A 20,199-nucleotide genomic window follows, 5' to 3' on the forward strand; every position below is an offset into this window, starting at 1 on the left:
TCTCTCCATATGTCCAAACCATTTCTTCACACCCTCTTCTGCTCTCTCATCCACACTCTTTTTATTTCCACACATCTCTCTTACCCTTTCATTACTTACTCAATGAAACCACCTCACACCGCACATTGTTCAGTCCTCAAACATTTCATTTCCAACACATCCACCCTCCTCCACAATCCTATCTATAACCCATGCCTCATAACCATAAAATGTTTTTGGAACTACTATTCCTTCAAACATACCCATTTTTGTTCTCCAAGATAATAACGTTCTCTCCATCCACACACTCTTCTTCATCTCTTTGAGAACCTTCGCCCCCTCCCAACCCTGTGACTTCCGCTTCCATCTACTGCCAAGTCCACTCCCAGATATTAAAATGCTTCACTTTCTCCAATTTTTCTCCATTGAAACTTACATCCCAATTAACTTGTCCCTTAAACCTAATGAACCTCATATACCTTACTCTTTATTTATTTACTCTCAACTTTCTCCTTTCACACACTTCCAAACTCAGTCACCTACCTCTGCAGTTTCTCACACGAATCAGCCACTAGAGACTCGCATCCCAGGCCCTCTCATCCTCAAAAGACTGCATACTTGCCCCTCTCTCCAAAACTCTTGCATTTACCTCCATAACCATCCCATCCATTAACAAATCAAACAACCATGGGGACATTACACATCCCTGCCACAGAGTGACATTCAGTGGGACCCAATCACTCTCCTCTCTTCTAGCTTATACACATGCCTTACATCCTTGGTAAATACTTTTCACTGCCTCTAGCAGCTTACCTCCCACACCATATACTCTTAAAACCTTCCACAAAGCATCTCTGTCAACCTATCAAAGCTAGCACCTGATCCATACATTCTCTACCACTTCTGAAACCACACTGTTCTTCACCAATCTGATACTCTATACATGCCTTCACCCTCTCAATCAATACCCTCCCATATAATTTCCCAGGAATACTCAAGAAACTTATACCTCTGTAGTTTGAACATGCACCTTTATCCCCTTCGCCTTTGTACAAAGGCACTATGGATGCATTCTGCCAATCCTCAGGCACTTCACCAAGGTCCATACATACAATGAATTTCCTTACCAATCAATCAACAATATGGTCACCCCCTTTTTTAATAAATTCAACTGCAATACCATTGAAACCTGCTGCCTTGGTGGATTTCATATTCTGCAAAGCTTTCACTACCTCTTCTCTCTTCACCAATCATTCTCCCTGACCCTCTCACTTCGTACACCATCCTAACCAAAACACCCTACATCTGCCACTCTATCATCAAACACATTCAATAAACCTTCAAAATACTCACTCCATTTCCTTCTCACTCCATCACTATCTATCATCACTTCCCCACTTGCTCCCTTCACTGATATTCCCATTTGTTTTCTTGTGCTCATTATTTACTTCCTTCCAAAACATCTTTTTATTCTCCCTACAATTTCATGATACTCTCACCCCAACTCTCATTTGCCCTCTTTTTCAACTCTTGCACCTTAAAGTCTCTTGACCTCTTGCTGCTTTCTTTTATGCATCTTCCAATCATTTGCACTACTTCCCTGCAAATATTGTCCAAATGGCTCTCTTTTCTCTTTAACTAACAATCTTACTTCTTCATCCCACCAATCACTACCCTTTCTAATCTGCCCACCTATCACCTTTCTCATACCACATGCACCTTTTGCGCAAGACATCACTGCTTCCCTAAACACATCCCATTCCTCAACCACTCACCTCATCATTTTCTCTCGCCTTTTGCCATTCTACACTCATCTTTCCTGATACTTCCTCACACAAGTCTCCTTTCCAAGCCCACTTACTCTCTTCTCCCCAACATTCTTTCTTCTTTTCTGAAAGCCTCTACAAATCTTCACTTTTGCCTCCACAAGATCGTGATCAGACATCCCTCCAGCTGCCCCTCTCAGCTCATTAACATCCAAAAGTATCTCTTTTACATGCCTATCAATTAACCCTTTGACCATCTCTCCTATGTATATGTATACTTATATATACTTGATTGCAGTTTCCTGCTTAAGCAAGGTCACCCCAGGAAATAGATGAAGAAAGACCCTTCCATTCATAAACACATACATATACATATATAAACACACATATAATACCCTTCAACAGTCAGGACTTGAATCCTGGGTTGAAGTCCTTGTTGTTGGAGGGTATTATGTGAAAGTATTGTTACAACTGGGTACAATGGATATCATAGTGAGCACTGTGGGTCTGGTCATATTTGAAGGATTGGTAACCCTGTTTCTGTGGGACTGGGCCACTTCACCGGAGAAAAGTACGTAGAAATTTTGGAAGTGGGGAGGAGGTGCCAATACCCACTGTGACTGCTCTACTGTTCCCCAAGCCAAAACCTTTCTACTTACAGCAAAACAACAGTCCAATACACACTGGCTGGGTTGTCCAGGATTGATTTCAGCAACACCCACGTATAACCCTATGCCACTTCCTCCTAAATCCCCTGACTTTGATCTCATAGAACATGTCTGGGATGCCCAGACAAGGGCAGTGCGGTAAACCTGCATTAGTCATTGCCATGACGAGGTTACCACTGCTGTTCTGCGGGCATGGGAAAATCTACGTATCAAAGACGCGGCCTGACATCGTTGGTGGCTTCCATGCCAAATAGACTCAACTGTTTGCTTAATATAGGGGTTCCCACTCCATATATTAATGAACAAACCGTTCCTGAACATTTCTGGTTTTCTGTCCCAGACATAAGTCATGTCTCAAGAGGATCATTATCTATATGACTTTTAAAAATTTACTGCTGTCATTATATGGTTTCGGTATACAAGAGATCTGTCTTATATGAAGTTGCTGTCAACCCACAGGTGTCAGCATTGCCAGTTTATCTATTCATTTCCTTTTTTTTTATTGTTTTTGGCAAGCCTCACTCAGACGTCTTCGGTCACTTACTGAAGTTTTAGGTGTCCTCTAACGTCGATTATTGAGGTAAGCTGAAGACAAATAATCACAATGTGTCTGTTTCCCATATGATTTATAATCTATACTACGTGACAAGAATCACCCTTATAAACTAGAATGTGGACAGGTGTTGGTCACTGTCGTATGCACGACTTCACATTATGAGCTGACATGAATACCATACCATTTGAGTTTTATTATAAATTACCATCATAGTGACACCATACACATTACCTATTATACAAATAAGCATACAAGGATGTGTGTATCACTGCCAAATCCACATTTACCCACATAAGACATACATAGGGATACCAATGTGACACGAGTTATGACTTTTGTTCAGTTTCTTTCATACGCTGTGTCAAGTATGACACCAAAAGTGTAATGATACTTCTCCAGCTGTCTGTACATAATCATACCTGCTTTCACTCATCCATTCCCAGCACCACCCAATCCTACAGGAATCAGCATTTGTTACTCCCTGTGTCAGCGAGGAAGTGCCAGGAAACAGACCAAAAAAGGCCACATCTGCTCACACTCATTCTCTCGCTGTCATGTGTAATGTACCGAAACCACAGCTCCCTATCCATATCTAAGTCCCACAGACCTTTCCATGGTTTACCTCGGACAAGTTACCTCTGCACAAAACTATGCAATCCCAAGTCATTATGAAGTAACTTTTGAACACTTAAGTGAAACATGTTTGAACATGTTAGAGTTCTGCTTGATTTCACATGCTGTTGGGGATAAAGAAGCCTTAACTTGTCTTGCAATCACTTTATGGTTGTTAAGAGACATTAATCTTGGCCTTCTAGATTTGGCAAGAGGAGCTGGTAAAACTGATCCCAATGATTCCTTAAACCACTCCATCAACCTTTGGACACTTCACTGGCAGACTCTTGTTTGCTCAGCAATATATTTCAAATTATGTTCTGCTTTGTATAAAGCTTTCATTGCTGCAATGTCCTCCATTGTAACTCTCTTGGAGATAATGGGATGGCACAAAGCTAGGTAAGTGTGGACAAATATGGAGAAAAAAATACCCAACATGCAGAGACAAACAAAACAGACTCAAGACTTATGGTTGCTAGTCACAAACTGATGCTTATGATGCATTACCACTATGCTACCAAGCATGTGATTAATGCTGTTGATGCATGACTTAGCATGTTGCACTTGCCAAGGTCTCAATAAAAGACAAGAAACAATTTTCATGATAAGTTGATGGCCCTTTCGTGCCTTTACTTTTGGCAAAGACAGTATGGTAAGTGGTTTGGACCCTGAGATAGGTAACTGGGACTGTGCCATCACATGAATAGATAACAATTAACAATCAACCAACTTCCTCAAGGACCTTCCCAAGTTATTTAAATGAAATCCAGGACCATACACACTCCACAAGCAAATAGCACCTGTCAGAAGGGTGTCTATCAGAGACAGAAGTCTGGATATGTAGGACTGGTTTGGAGATCTGGAGAATTATGTGGTCAGCCTGGTGCAGCCTGACACCCAGCAGAACAATTATGTTGCTGCTGACTGGGGAGGAGCACACCTGGAACAAGTTAGAGCCACTACCGCCGAATGAGGAGTTAGCAAAGGTAGACAGGCATTGACCTCATTAGACGATACGGGGAGAGATGGTTCTAATCCCACGGATTTGAGTCTTCTATCCCCTGGAAATCAAGATTTCCTCACAGCTTTCTGGACAAACTAATCTTCAAGAGAGAAACTTTAAACAATGTTAGGAACTATCTGTACTTGCATTCACTTGCGGTCAATGCCCTAGTTACTGACATGAATAATTTTTTTCATGGAAAAGGTTAACTCTGCAAAGCCTCATCATTTGTCTGAAAATTCACACTGATAAATAATGATGAAAAAATAAACTATAATACAAATAATACCAATATAAATTTGCATTTTTTAATATGATATTCTACAGCTATTAGAATTTTACTTAGACTTTTAATACATAATGAAATCACTGAGAGAAATTGATGATTTCTGATACAGACCAAATCTAACCTTTATCTAAACCTCACTACTTTGAAAATGTGTGATAAAAATGTAGGGTTACTTGGGAGGGAATTGTATAGTCTGTATCTTGGATACTGGGAAAATTTTAAAAGGTATTAAGACATCCCGTCCTTCAGTAATAGCTTACATTTCAACTCCTTATTTAAGAAAATATGTAACATTACAATATTAAAGCTGAGATTAGCATGAACAAAATCATTACATGATGCAGATCTGCAAATTAGGCAGGAAGTCATAAATAATTATATAAATTTTCTTTATAGGTTTGTGGGCAATGCCTATTATTTAGACATTTGTGTTAAGACATTATGAGCATAAGTCATAAGAGAAGTGCGAAGGTGTACAGCCAAAGCAGCTGAGTGACACTGGCGGATATGACCTCGTAATTCTTCGTGACGACTACTGGGAATAATACGCATAAAAACATCCAATGGAGATGACACCACCAAGTCACCCAGAACATCTGTGGACAGATCAAATGAACAGAATCACTACAAGATTTGAAAAAAGTGTTTCCAAGTAAGATCAATGTTCACTGGCAATAAGATAAACAGTTTTTGGATACACAATAACAAAGCACAGTATGGCTATATACATCTTAACTCTGAGAGAACTGATCATGTCAACACAAGTATGGCTAAAAGAACTTCTCCCTTAAAAAAGCAGTGTGATCCAGGCAAACTTTTCATAAAATCCTCATCTCAAAACATTCGCTCTTAAGTTTTCTACTGATAAACCTCTTGCAAACACAAGCTCATTTACTATTCTTTTCTCTTACTGTCAGCTTCTGGAAATGTTCCCACTTGCTTCAGTCAAGTAAGGTCTTTATCTACTGAGGAAAAATAAAAAAAAAATCCGTGTCCACAAGAACTCATTATTCCATAATTTACTTTACAAATCCTGTTCTCAACAAATAAATCATCACTTTTCACTTCACAATATAAAGTCTCCAAATACTTCAGCTACTTCCCATAAAATCCATCACAAGGAATTAGTCAATCTTCTACTTTTTATATCTATATCTCAATGGCATACATTTTGTACTACCCTTAGCCCATCAATAGTGATGGCTCAATTCTTTCTTTTGTGAACTAGGTACAGAAACAGCTGTGTAATTCAGCCATGTGAATGACTAACACATTTGAATGAAATTCCAAACTACAGTGCAGAAAGTAAATGAGAGAGAGAGAGAGAGAGAGAGAGAGAGAGAGAGAGAGAGAGAGAGAGAGAGAGAGAGAGAGAGAGAGAGAGAGAGAGAGAGAGAGAGACAGAGAGAGACAGAGAGAGAGAGAGAGACAGAGAGAGAGAGAGAGACAGAGAGAGACAGAGAGAGAGAGAGACAGAGAGAGAGAGAGACAGAGAGAGAGAGACAGAGAGAGAGAGACAGAGAGAGACAGAGAGAGAGAGAGAGACAGACAGACAGACAGAGACAGACAGACAGAGAGAGAGGCTTGCTCTATGGCCTCTCCTGTGGGAAGAAATACTTTTATATGAGTTAAAAATTCAGATACACCCTAACAAGATTCAGCCTGTAAGTAAAGGAAATACAGGTACACCACCGATTTTCCGACACTCTTGGTTCCAAAGCCTTGCCCGATTAACCATTTTGCCGGACCAACAGTGGTCACGTAATTATGATTCATCAACACACCTCTAACCCATTAATTATACATCTCCCATGTGTCTAAAGTATACCATGGACTGTTAGAAATTCAAATTAAACAAATATCAAATGTTTGAGCACCCTAAGAGGGTAAGTCTGTCCTTAGATTGTTTGAATCCAGTGGGATCTTCTTCGTCTTCTGCTGTTAGCGTTTTCCTAGGTGTGCATCGCCAGAATAAAGCAGTTTCGTCTGCATCATACACCTGCTCAGGACTGAGGTGCTCGTCAGCTACGTGTTTCGCAAATTCATCCACATACTTGGCAGCTCCTCCTTGGTTTACAGACCACTTTTCTCTGCACACTTTATTCATGGAAATTCTGTGATGCTTCTTGAATCTTTGATGCCATCCTTCACTATAGTCACACTCATGTTGTAATTTAAGTTCTTTATGGAACAAAACTCAGCCTAGTCCATTATTATACTACCTGACAAGTCCACTCCATCACTCTGACACTGTCAAAACCATTCCATCATCACTTGATCATGCTCAGTACTCTTACCATCTTTCATGGTTTATCTAGTCATCATGTGCTTCTTGGAATTGCTGTCTGCATAGAATTTCAATATTTTTTCCCTTTGCTTCTTTATATCATAAACAGTTAATGAACCAATACTATAGATGTCACAGAACTTACGCACCAAAACACCACAGGCCATTTTTTCCAACAGTTCTACTTTATCTTGGATCGATATGGACTGGTTTACTTTTGACACTACAAATGACACTCTCATATGTCTTAGAAGCCATAGCTAGGGTTAAATTTAGGCAAAATGAGCTAAGAATCTCACAGAATTGCAGTATCACCACCACCAAGTGCAGTGTAAAGAATGTAAATAAGTGCGCCCTACACACAACGCCATCTGTGGCTGCCCAGTAAACTAGCCTGGTGGTTGCAGTAATTTCAAGTTCCCTAAAGTAATTTTGTCTGGACTAAAGGAGCTGCCGAACCATCAGTTTCTGGAAATTTGGTGGTGTAACTGTAGTATACCCATATGTAGGATAACGAGGAACTACTATACCATCAAACAAGCCCATCTTTGTCGCTGCTGACAATGACCTATCATTCCAAAGATTCTCAATGTGCTCAGGATCTTGGCCCCCCTCACCCACCCTATGGTTCACCTGTTTCCATGGTTTCATTTACTATCATATCCATTTCCAAGTATCTAGAACAACTCACTTCCTTCAGTTTCTCTCCATCCACTCTCATACTCTAGCTGACCTGTCTCTCTTCTGTGCTAAGCTTAAAAACCTTGTCTTTATTCACATTTTCTCTCAACATTCTCCTCTCATACAATCTTGCAAACTAAGACACTAGCTTCCACAGTTTCTTTTTCGATTCTGCCATCAATGCCATATCAGTAGCAAACAAGAACTGACTTACCTTCCAGGCTGCCCCATCCCAAATGACTGCAAGCCTACTCCTCTCCCTTGCATTCACCTCCCAGGCCACCCCATCTATAAACAGATTAAACAGTCATGGTGACATCACATGCCCCTGCTGCAGACCAACCTTCACCTTGAACTACTCTTCCCCTTCTCTTCCTACTTGCACACATGCCTTACTCTCACAGTAAAGCTCCTCACTGCTTCTAGCAGATTTCCTTCCACACCATATGTTCATAACACTTTCAACAATGCATCTTTATCAGGCCTATCATATGATATGGTTTTTCCTGATCCACTTCAACCCCATACAAATCCTTCTATTTCTTTAAGTATTTCTCACACACATTTGTCAAAGAAAACACCTGATACACACATCCTCTACCACTCCTCAAGCCACAATGTTCCTTTACAATGCCAAGATCTCAGTCACCACTCCCATACAACTTACCCGGCAGACTAAGCAAACTAATACTTCTGTAATTTGAACATTCGCTTTTGTACTCCTTGCCATTAAAGAGTGGCACTACACGGGTATTCTGCCAATCCTTAAATTACCAATCAAAAATACAAATGCCCCCTTTCTTAAGAATTCATCTGCAACACCACCCATTGCAGCCACTATGCTGAACTTAATCTCACACAAGTCTTTTCCTTTCACTAAACCAACTGCCATGACTTGCTCACTTTTTAGGCCTCCACAATGTCAAAAACACTCTACATATGCCACTCAATTATTAATCCTTCAAAATACTCACTCCATCTCTTCACCTGCACTGATGTTCTAGTGTGTTCTCCTGTTCTTCTCATATTATTAGCCTCCTTCCAAAATGTTTCCTTATTGTCTCTGAAGTCTACTAATATTCACCATTACTCTCACTTGCTCCCTTTTTCAGCCTCTACATCTTCCTCTTAACCTCATGCCACTTTACCTTGTACATTTCCAAATCACTGGTAGTACTTCCCTGCAGAAAACATTCACTCAAATCACTTTTCTCTTTCACCAGTAACTTAAATTTGTTATCCGACCACTTACTACCCTTTCTCATGTGTTCACCCCCTATCTTTCACAAGCCACACAATACTCTCACACATGTAAGCAGTGATTCTCTAAATATTTCCCATTCCTCACACACTCCTCTTGCTTCATTTGTTCTCACCTTATGCCATTCTACACTCAATATCTCCAAGTTAACCTTAACAAAAGCCTTTTTCCAAGATATATCACCTAACACACTATTCCCACCCATATAAATTCCTCTTTTCCTATTTATTTCTTTATTTTGCTTTGTCACTGTCTCCCGCGTTAGCGAGGTAGCGCAAGGAAACAGACGAAAGAAATCGCCCAACCCACCCCCTTACACATGTATATACATACACGTCCACACACGCAAATATACATACCTATACATCTCAATGTACACATATATATACACGCACAGACACATACCTATATACCCATGCACACAATTCACACTGTCTGCCTTTATTCATTCCCATCGCCACCTCGCCACACATGGAATACCATCCCCCTCCCCCCTCATGTGTGCGAGGTAGCGCTAGGAAAAGACAACAAAGGCCCCATTTGTTTACACTCAGTCTCTAGCTGCCATGCAATAATGCCCAAAACCACAGCTCCCTTTCCACATCCAGGCCCCACACAACTTTCCATGGTTTACCCCAGACGCTTCACATGCCCTGATTCAATCCACTGACAGCACGTCAATCCCTGTATACCACATCGATCCAATTCACTCTATTCCTTGCCTGCCTTTCACCCTCCTGCATGTTCAGGCCCCGATCACTCAAAATCTTTTTCACCTCCAATTTGGTCTCCCACTTCTCTTCGTTCCCTCCAACTCCGACACATATATCCTCTTGGTCAATCTTTCCTCACTCATTCTCTCCATGTGACCAAACCATTTCAAAACACCCTCTTCTGCTCTCTCAACCACACTCTTTTTATTTCCACACATCTCTCTTACCCTTACATTACTTACTCGATCAAACCACCTCACACCACACATTGTCCTCAAACATCTCATTTCCAGCACATCCACCCTCCTGCGCACAACTCTATCCATAGCCCACGCCTCGCAACCATACAACATTGTTGGAACCACTATTCCTTCAAACATACCCATTTTTGCTTTCCGAGATAATGTTCTCGACTTCCACACATTCTTCAAGGCTCCCAGGATTTTCGCCCCCTCCCCCACCCTATGATTCACTTCCGCTTCCATGGTTCCATCCGCTGCCAGATCCACTCCCAGATATCTAAAACACTTTCCTTCCTCCAGTTTTTCTCCATTCAAACTTACCTCCCAATTGACTTGACCCTCAACCCTACTGTACCTAATAACCTTGCTCTTATTCACATTTACTCTTAACTTTCTTCTTTCACACACTTTACCAAACTCAGTCACCAGCTTCTGCAGTTTCTCACATGAATCAGCCACCAGTGCTGTATCATCAGCGAACAACAACTGACTCACTTCCCAAGCTCTCTCATCCACAACAGACTTCATACTTGCCCCTCTTTCCAAAACTCTTGCATTTACCTCCCTAACAACCCCATCCATAAACACATTAAACAACCATGGAGACATCACACACCCCTGCCGCAAACCTACATTCACTGAGAACCAATCACTTTCCTCTCTTCCTACACGTACACATGCCTTACATCCTCGATAAAAACTTTTCACTGCTTCTAACAACTTGCCTCCCACACCATATATTCTTAATACCTTCCACAGAGCATCTCTATCAACTCTATCATATGCCTTCTCCAGATCCATAAATGCTACATACAAATCCATTTGCTTTTCTAAGTATTTCTCACATACATTCTTCAAAGCAAACACCTGATCCACACATCCTCTACCACTTCTGAAACCACACTGCTCTTCCCCAATCTGATGCTCTATACATGTCTTCACCCTCTCAATCAATACCCTCCCATATAATTTCCCAGGAATACTCAACAAACTTATACCTCTGTAATTTGAGCACTCACTCTTATCCCCTTTGCCTTTGTACAATGGCACTATGCAAGCATTCCGCCAATCCTCAGGCACCTCACCATGAGTCATACATACATTAAATAACCTTACCAACCAGTCAACAATACAGTCACCCCCTTTTTAAATAAATTCCACTGCAATACCATCCAAACCCGCTGCCTATTACGTCTTTATATTTCTATCAGGTAGTAAAGGATTCAATTATACCTGCTTGCCATCTTTCCTATTCATCCTTTTTTTTTTTTTTTAATCTGTTATCTCCCACATTTGTGAAGTAGTGCCAGGAACAGACAAAGAAAGGCCACATTCTCACATCCTTTCTTTAACAGTCACTAGCAATGCACAGAAACCACAGCCCCTATCCCTTACCAGGCCCCAGAGACACATGCATATTCTTTTTTAACATAAGCTCAGATGAAATGGGCAATCATATGACTCTTTCTAAATCAGGTATTCCTAATAATCAGTCCTTTTTTGGTACAAACCTCCACAAGATGCTTAATACTCCCAATCATACCCACAACAGGCACATTACTCCCTCATGTTTTTAAATCACGCATCACTAATACTCACTCCCTTGCATCAAAGCTGTTGACACACCCATCATCTCCTCCCAAAACACTTATCTCTTCTTTTCTCCTCTTGTTCCAGGTATATAAGCAACTTTCATTTCCATCCATATCAGCCTTAGGCTCACTTCCTTAAACTTTTTCATATATTCCCACAATATCTGGTTCAGCACAAGTGCTATCCCTTCCTTAGCTCTTTCCTTGACCCTAACCCCTGACATTACCCCTAAAATGTTCCCAAACCATTCTTACTCCTTCCCCATCAACTGATTCACTCAGAGACAGAACACCGAAGTTCTTCTCAAACATCCTACTTAACTCTCCCTTCTTCTCACCTTGGTGACATCCAAACATATTCAGATACACCAACCTTAGCCTTATAGGAAGATGAGCACTCTCAGCTTGGCTCCTTCTGTTCCATATTTCAGAAAGTGGAATACAAGGAGGGGAGGGTTTCCAGCCCTGGCTGCCTTTTATCACCTATGACAAGAAGGCAGTACATGGGAAGTATTCTTTCATCTCCCATCACCAAAGGCAAATGAGAGTTGGGGTGAGAGAGTATAATTAAACTTGAGGGAGAATAAAAAGATGATTTGGAAGGAAGTAAACAATAAGCGCAAGACAAGAGAACGAATGGGAACATCGGTGAAGGGGGCAAATGGGGAAGTAATAACAAGTAGTGATGAAGTGAGGAGATGGAGTATTTTGAAGGTTTGTTGAATGTGTTTGATGGTAGATATAGGGTGTTTTGGTCGGGGTGGTGCATGTGTGAGAGGGTCGGGGAGAGTGTTTTGGTTAAGAGAGAAGAGGTAGTGAAAGTTTTCCATAAGATGGTATCTGGCAAGGCAGCAGGTTTGGATGATATTGCAGTGGAATATATTAAAAAAGGGGTGACTGTGTTGTTGACCGGTTGGTGAGGATATTCAATGTATGTATGGATCATGGTGAAGTGCCTGAGGATTGGAGGAATGCAAGCATAGTGCCACTGCACAAAGGCAAAGCAGATAAAGGTGTGTTCAAACTACAGAGGCATAAGTCTGTTGAGTATTCCTGAGAAATTATATGGGAGGGTATTGATTGAGAGGGTGAAGGCATGTACATAGCACCAGATTGGGGAAGAGCAGTGTGGTTTCAAAAGTGGTAGAGGAAATGTGTGGATCAGGTGTTTGATTTGAAGAATGTATGAGAAATACTTAAAAAACAGATGGATTTGTATATAGTATCCACAGATTTAGAGAAAACATATGATAGGGCTGATAGAGATGCTTTGTGGAAGGTTATAAGAGCATATGGTGTGGGAAGTAAGTTGTTAAGAAGTGAAAAGTTTTTACAAAGGATGTAAGGCATGTGCATGAGTAGGAAGAGAAGAAAGTGATTGGTTTCCATTGAATGTCGGTTTGCAGCAGGGCTATGTGATGTGCCCATGGTTGTAAATTTGTTTATGGATGGGGTGGTTAGGGAGTTAAATACAAGAGTGTTAGAGAGAGGGGGAAGTATGCAGTCTGTTGTGGATGTAAAGGACTGGGAAGTAAGTTGTTGTTCGCTGATGATACAGCTCTGGTGGCTGATTCGTGTAAGAAACCGCAGAGGTTGGTGACTGAGTTTGGAAAAGTGTGAAAGGAGAAAGCTGAGAGTAAGGCATGGGCTATATAGCAAAAATGGGTATGTTTGTAGGAATAGTAGTTCCAACAATGTTATATGGTTGCACAGCATGGGCTATAGATAGGGTTGTACAGAGGAGGGTGGATGTATTGAAAATGAAATGTTTGAGGACAGTATGTGGTGTGAAGTGGATTGATTGAGTTAGAAATGAAAGTAAGAGAGATGTGTGGTAACAAAAAGAGTATGGTTGAGAGAGCAGAAGAGCGTGTGTTGAAATGATTTGGACACATGGAGAGAATAAGTGAGGAAAGGTTGACAATGAGGATATATGTGTCAGAGGTGGAGGGAACAAGAAGCGTCTGGGATAAACCATGGAAAGATCTGTGGGGCCTGGATGTGATAAAGGGAGCTATGGTTTCGGTGCATTACACATGACAGCTAGAGATTAAGTGTGAGTGAATGTGGCCTTTTTTGTCTTTTCCTGGCACTACCTCGCTGTAAAAAAAGGAGGGGGGCTATTTCTAGTGTGGTGGGGTAGTGATGGGAATGGATGAAGGCCTAGGGCCTGGATGTGAAAAGGGAAGTTTGGTTTCGGTGCATTAGACATGACAGCTAGAGACTGAGTGTGAACGAATGTGGTCTTTGTTGTCTTTTCCTAGTGCTACCTCATGCACACGTGGGGGTAGGGGGTGCCATTTCAGTTGTAGTGGGGTGGCCCTGGGAATGGATGAAGGCAGCATGTGTGAATATGTACATGTGTATATATATGTATGTGTCTGTGTATGTATGTGTATGTATACGTTGAAATGTATAGGTACGTATATGTGCGTGTCTGGGTGCTTATTTATATATATATATATATATATATATATATATATATATATATATATATATATATATATATATATATATATATATTTTTTGCTTTGTCGCTGTCTCCCGCATTTGCGAGGTAGCGCAAGGAAACAGACAAAAGAAATGGCCCAACCCACCGCCATACACATGTATATACATACGTCCACACACGCAAATATACATACCTACACAGCTTTCCATGGTTTACCCCAGACGCTTCACATGCCCTGGTTCAATCCACTGACAGCACGTCGACCCTGGTATACCACATCGTTCCAATTCACTCTATTCCTTGCGCGCCTTTCACCCTCCTGCATGTTCAGGCCACGATCACTCAAAAGCTTTTTCACTCCATCTTTACACTTCCAATTTGGTCTCCCACTTCTCTTCGTTCCCTCCACCTCTGACACATATATCCTCTTGGTCAATCTTTCCTCACTCATTCTCTCCATGTGACCAAACCATTTCAAAGCACCCTCTTCTGCTCTCTCAACCACACTCTTTTTATTCCCACACATCTATCTTACCCTATTATTACTTACTCGATCAACCCACCTCACACCACTCATTGTCCTCAAACATCTCATTTCCAGCACATCCACCCTCCTGCGCACAACTCTATCCATAGCCCACGCCTTGCAACCATACAACATTGTTGGAACCACTATTCCTTCAAACATACCCATTTTTGCTTTCCGAGATAATGCTCTCAACTTCCACACATTCTTCAAGGCTCCCAGAATTTTCGCCCCCTCCCCCACCCTATGATTCACTTCCGCTTCCATGGTTCCATCCGCTGCCAAATCCACTCCCAGATATCTAAAACACTTCACTTCCTCCAGTTTTTCTCCATTCAAACTTACCTCCCAATTGACTTGACCCTCAACCCTACTGTACCTCATAACCTTGCTCTTATTCACATTTACTCTCAACTTTCTTCTTTCACAAACTTTACCAAACTCAGTCATCAGCTTCTGCAGTTTCTCACATGAATCAGCCACCAGTGCTGTATCATCAGCAAACAACAATTGACTCAATTCCCAAGCTCTCTCATCCACAAGAGGCTGCATACTTGCCCCTCTTTCTAAAACTCTTGCATTGACCTCCCTAACAACCCTATCCATAAACAAATTAAACAACCATGGAGACATCATGCACCACTGCCGCAAACCGACATTCACTGAGAACCACTCATTTTCCTCTCTTCCTACTGGTACACATGCCTTACATTCTCAATAAAAACTTTTCACTGCCTCTAGCAACTTGCCTCCCACACCATATACTCTTAATACTTTCCACAGAGCATCTCTATCAACTCCATCATATGCCTTCTCCAGGTCCATAAGTGCTACATACAAATCCATCTGCTTTTCTAAGTATTTCTCACATACATTCTTCAAAGCAAAAACCTGATCCATACATCCTCTACCACTTCTGAAACCACACTGCTCTTCCCCAATCTGATGCGCTGTACATGCCTTCAACCTCTCAATCAATACCCTCCCATATAATTTCCCGGGAATATGCGACAAACTTACACCTCCGTAATTTGAACACTCACCTTTATCCCCTTTGCCTTTGTACACTGGAACTATGCATGCATTCCGCCAATCCTCAGGCACTTCACCATGAGCCATACATACATTTAATATCCTCACCTATGAGTCAACAACACAGTCACCCCCTTTTTTAATAAATTCCACTGCAATACCATCCAAACCCGCCACCTTGCCGGCTTTCATCTTCCGCAAAGCTTTCACTACCTCCTCTCTGTTTGCCAAACCACTCTCCCTGTCACTTTCACTTCGCACACCACCTAGACTAAAACACCCCATATCTGCCACTCTATCATCTAACACATCAACAAACCTTCAGAATACTCACTCCATCTCCGCACATCACTACTACTTGTTATCACCTCCCTATTAGACCCCTTCACCGATGTTCCCATTTATTCTCTTGTCTTACGCACTTTATTTACCTCCTTCCAAAATATCTTTTCATTCTCCCTAAAATTTAATGATAATCTCTCACCCCAACTCTCATTTGCCCTCTTTTTCACCTCTTGCACCTTTCTCTTGACCTCCTGCCTCTTTCTTTTATACATCTCCCACTCATTTGCACTATTTCCCTGCAAAAATCATCCAAATGTCTCTCTCTTCTCTTTCACTAATAATCTTACTTCTTCATCCCACCACTCACTACCCTTTCTAATCTGCCAACCTCCCACGCTTCTCATGCCAAAAAACATCTTTTGCGCAAGCCATCACAGCTTCCCTAAATACATCCCATTCCTCCCCCACTCCCCTTACGTCCTTCGCTCTCACCTTTTTCCAATCTGCACTCAGTCTCTCCTGAAACTTCCTCACACAAGTCTCATTCCCAAGCTCACTTACTCTCACCACTTTCTTCACCCCAACATTCACTCGTCTTCTCTGAAAACCTTTACAAATCTTCACCTTCGCTTCCACAAGACAATGATCAGACATCCCTCCAGTTGCACCTCTCAGCACATTAACATCCATAAGTCTCTCTTTCATGTGCCTACCAATTAACACATAATCCATCTGGCCATCTCTCCTTACACCTCTACTTACATATCTGTACTTACGTATAACTCTCTTTTTAAACCAGGTATTCCCAATCACCAGTCCTTTTTTCAGCACACAAATCTACGATCTCTTCACCATTTCCATTTACAACACTGAACATCCCATGTACACCAATTATTCCCTCAACCACCACATTACTCACCTTTGCATTCAAATCACCCATCACTATAACCTGGTCTCGGGCATCAAAACTACTAACACACTCACTCAGCTGCTCCCAAAACACTTGCCTCTCATGATCTTTCTTCTCATGCCCAGGTGCATAGGCACCAATAATCACCCATCTCTCTCCATCCACTTTCAGTTTTACCCATATGAATCTAGAGTTTACTTTCTTACATTCTATCACATACTCCCACCACTCCTGTTTCAGGAGTAGTGCTACTCCTTCCCTTGCTCTTGTCCTCTCGCCAACCCCTGAGAGAGAGATATGATGATTACATCAGTATGTGATGATGGTATGAAGTTGAAATAGCATTTCAGTAGGAGTTTAAACAATTTGATTTAACATGTAATTTTTCTAAACATGTGGCACGACAGGTTTAGGGGAGACAATCCACCTCATCAGGTACCACTGCTTAAAGTTAGATAAATCCCATTATCACACATGAGTCCCGTCATCCAGCATCAATTTGTAGAGATCAACCGCTGTCCACTTTATTCTGGTAGTTACCACTGTAAAGGAGAGTGACTAAGGGGGGTCACATGGCAGGAGTTGACATGGGTAAGTGGGTGTATCTTAAACAACTCTCTATTTAAGTCTTTCTTTTTTGTCAGTTCTCTCATATTGATTTGGTTGATGCAAGGATGGGCTTTAAAACTACCTCGGGACAAATTGAAGTTCTTAGTATTAGCAATTAAGACAGATTCAATGATGTTGCGTGTGGCATAATCTGCAGAGGGGTATAGAATAACAGGATTTTCAAGATCCAAGGGGAGACAATTTTCATGAATATGTTTAGTGATCACATTTTTGTGGACATCCCTGCATACCGCATGACCATGTCAATAACATCTCTGTTACAGCTTTTCCAGTCTAGCCCATATAAATATTTTTAAATGCTTTGCATTTGACAGTATAAACACTCCCAATTGTTGCTTGACTTGGCCTACTATTCACTAATGTCTTACTGATGATGTTATTGTACTGGAAAGCAACATTAAAAGCACTGTTTTTCAGAACATGTCTTAGATTAGCTAAGTTGGGAGAATAGGGCAACACTAAACATTTGGACATTCATATTTGTCACATTTTTGTTACAAGAAGCATACAATGTCTTCCTAGCTTTCTAGCAAGCTTTGTTCACAAACCAATGGGGATAATGTAACTGCCTAAAGATACATCTTATATGACTACATTCATCTACCAGGCCTATGGGATCACATATCTGTAGTGCTCTTAAAACAGACATAACTACTGACATTTTTATAGGAGAATCATGTACTGAGAAATAATGAATATAGATCTCAGAGTTGGTAGGCTTCCTGTGGATTTTAAAGGACAAATGATCAGATTCTGTATCTTTCAACACATCATGAAAGGGCAGTTTGCCTTCTTTTTCCCATTCCATCTTGAATCTGATAGTGGGGTGGATGTTATTTGATTTATTAAAGAAAACATCACACTCTTGGGAGGATGGCCACTAGGATCACACATCCACATCCCAGACTTTGAGATGATTACTGACTGAAACTAAAATTTTAGTCTCAAAATATTCCATATATAAGTTGCTAAGTATCAGACTAAGAGGGAAATTATTCAGAAATCTACGAAAAGATACTAAAAGAACTTGACCCATAAAGGGCTCATGGTTCTGATGAAATTTTACCATATGTGCTATAGATATGCAAGATAAACCAATTGAATTACTGTTCAAGATGTCACCAGTGAAAGGCAAAGTTTCAAGGGAATAGAAAAGGGTACATGTCATACCTATATACAAGAAAAGAGACCAGGAACAGGCACTGAATTACAAATTGGTCTCAGTAATGAGTGTAGTGTGTAAGGTTTTGAAAAAGATTATTAGAAAATAAGTGGGTGACTTTCTACAGAGAAGAAATTTCCTAAGTGAGAGACAGCATGGTTTTAGAGAAAAGAGGTCATGTGTAACAACCTCTTAGAGTTCTATGAGAGAGTTACCTCAGTCCTTGACAAAATGGAAGACTGGGTGGACTGTCTGTATTTGAACTACTAGAAAACATTTTACACTGTACCACATGGGAGGCAGAGTAAGAAGCTGGATCGCCTGGCAAGAATAAGGGGGAAACTCTTGCAATGGATCAGATGTTATTTCAGTGGGGGAGAACACAGGTTATAGGACCCTTTTCTAAATGGGATGAAATGGCCAGCAGCATGCCAAAGGGTTCAGTTCTGGGACCATTACTCTTCTTGATCTATATCAATGACTTGCTTGAAGGTATAGAATCTTACATGTATACATTCGAAAATGTCGTTAAGTTCATGAGGGAAGTAAAAAGTAAGGAGGATTGCATCACATTATGTGGGAACTTTAATAAGTTCTAGAGCAAATGTAAAGTAATGAGGATGGGACAAAGCAAAAGATGGCCCTCATATGATTATTAACTAACAGAAAATAAGCTTCAGGATTCCATGTGTGAAAAGGACCTGGGAGTCAACATCATCCCTAACCTGTCAACTGGGTCCCAAATTTGGAGAATAGTTAGGGAAACAAACTGTCTACAGACATGTATTGGATTAAGGAAATATGTAGCAAGCTATTCATATTTTTCTCAAGGATAAAACTAGAATTTCTCATATTTAGTCACCACACCTAAAGAAGCACAAAGAGCTCAAAGAGAAAGTCCAAAGGAGGGCAAGAAAGATGGTAACAGAATTAAGAGAGCTAAGTTACAGGGAAGGGCTATGGCTTTAAAGGTATTCACCTTAGAAGATAGAAGACTGAAGGGTGACCTCATCATAAACTTTAAGTTTTTAAAAGAGATTAACATTGTGGATAGTGAACAGTTTTCTTAAAGAGATATAAGGAGAGACCAACCAGAGGACATAATATGAACATACAGAAGAAACTTGTTAATAACGATGTAAAAAATATACTTTTAAAGTAAAAGTTTGGTGAAAGAATAGATGAAAATAACTGTGGACACGGTTAATGCAGACATCGTGCTGCACTAGTGGAAAACTTCTTTCCTGTACAGTACAAATAGGGAATTATATGGTAGTGCTGTGCCAATGAGTTGTACACCCTATGTGGTTAGTACCTAAAGGGTTAAAATAAGAGGCTCTTTCATTTCCATTACTCACTGGCCAAGTTCCTGTTCGGATGAAAAAAAAAAGATCTGACATGTTTATTACTTCCTGTATTACTCACCATTCAAAACATCAGCATAAACTTGGTAGGAGGGATCTGATTCAGGGAGACTAGACTTCTGATTGATCACCTTCAGCACGAGTTCTTCCCACTCCAATGGTGACTCATACATATCCTGACAACCAGAA

The 20,199-nt window shown here is 40.8% G+C and overlaps 1 protein-coding gene across 6 annotated transcripts in view; it reads right to left on the reverse strand.

The window, feature by feature from the left end:
• Nucleotides 1-4,878: 4,878 nt before the first annotated feature.
• The window catches only part of LOC139751395 (BLOC-2 complex member HPS3), a 186,387-nt gene continuing 171,066 nt past the window's right edge, over nucleotides 4,879-20,199 (reverse strand). For all 6 annotated transcript variants that reach the window (XM_071666777.1, XM_071666775.1, XM_071666776.1 and 3 more), the window contains 2 exons: nucleotides 20,072-20,186; nucleotides 4,879-5,469 (listed from right to left, as the gene is read on the reverse strand). In XM_071666777.1, coding sequence (XP_071522878.1) covers nucleotides 5,288-5,469; nucleotides 20,072-20,186 — 297 coding nt within the window. In that variant the 3' untranslated portion in view covers nucleotides 4,879-5,287. The remainder of the gene's footprint in view (nucleotides 5,470-20,071; nucleotides 20,187-20,199) is intronic.

This window comes from Panulirus ornatus, chromosome 11 (genome assembly GCF_036320965.1).
Source record: "Panulirus ornatus isolate Po-2019 chromosome 11, ASM3632096v1, whole genome shotgun sequence".
NCBI classification, from domain to species: domain Eukaryota; kingdom Metazoa; phylum Arthropoda; class Malacostraca; order Decapoda; family Palinuridae; genus Panulirus; species Panulirus ornatus.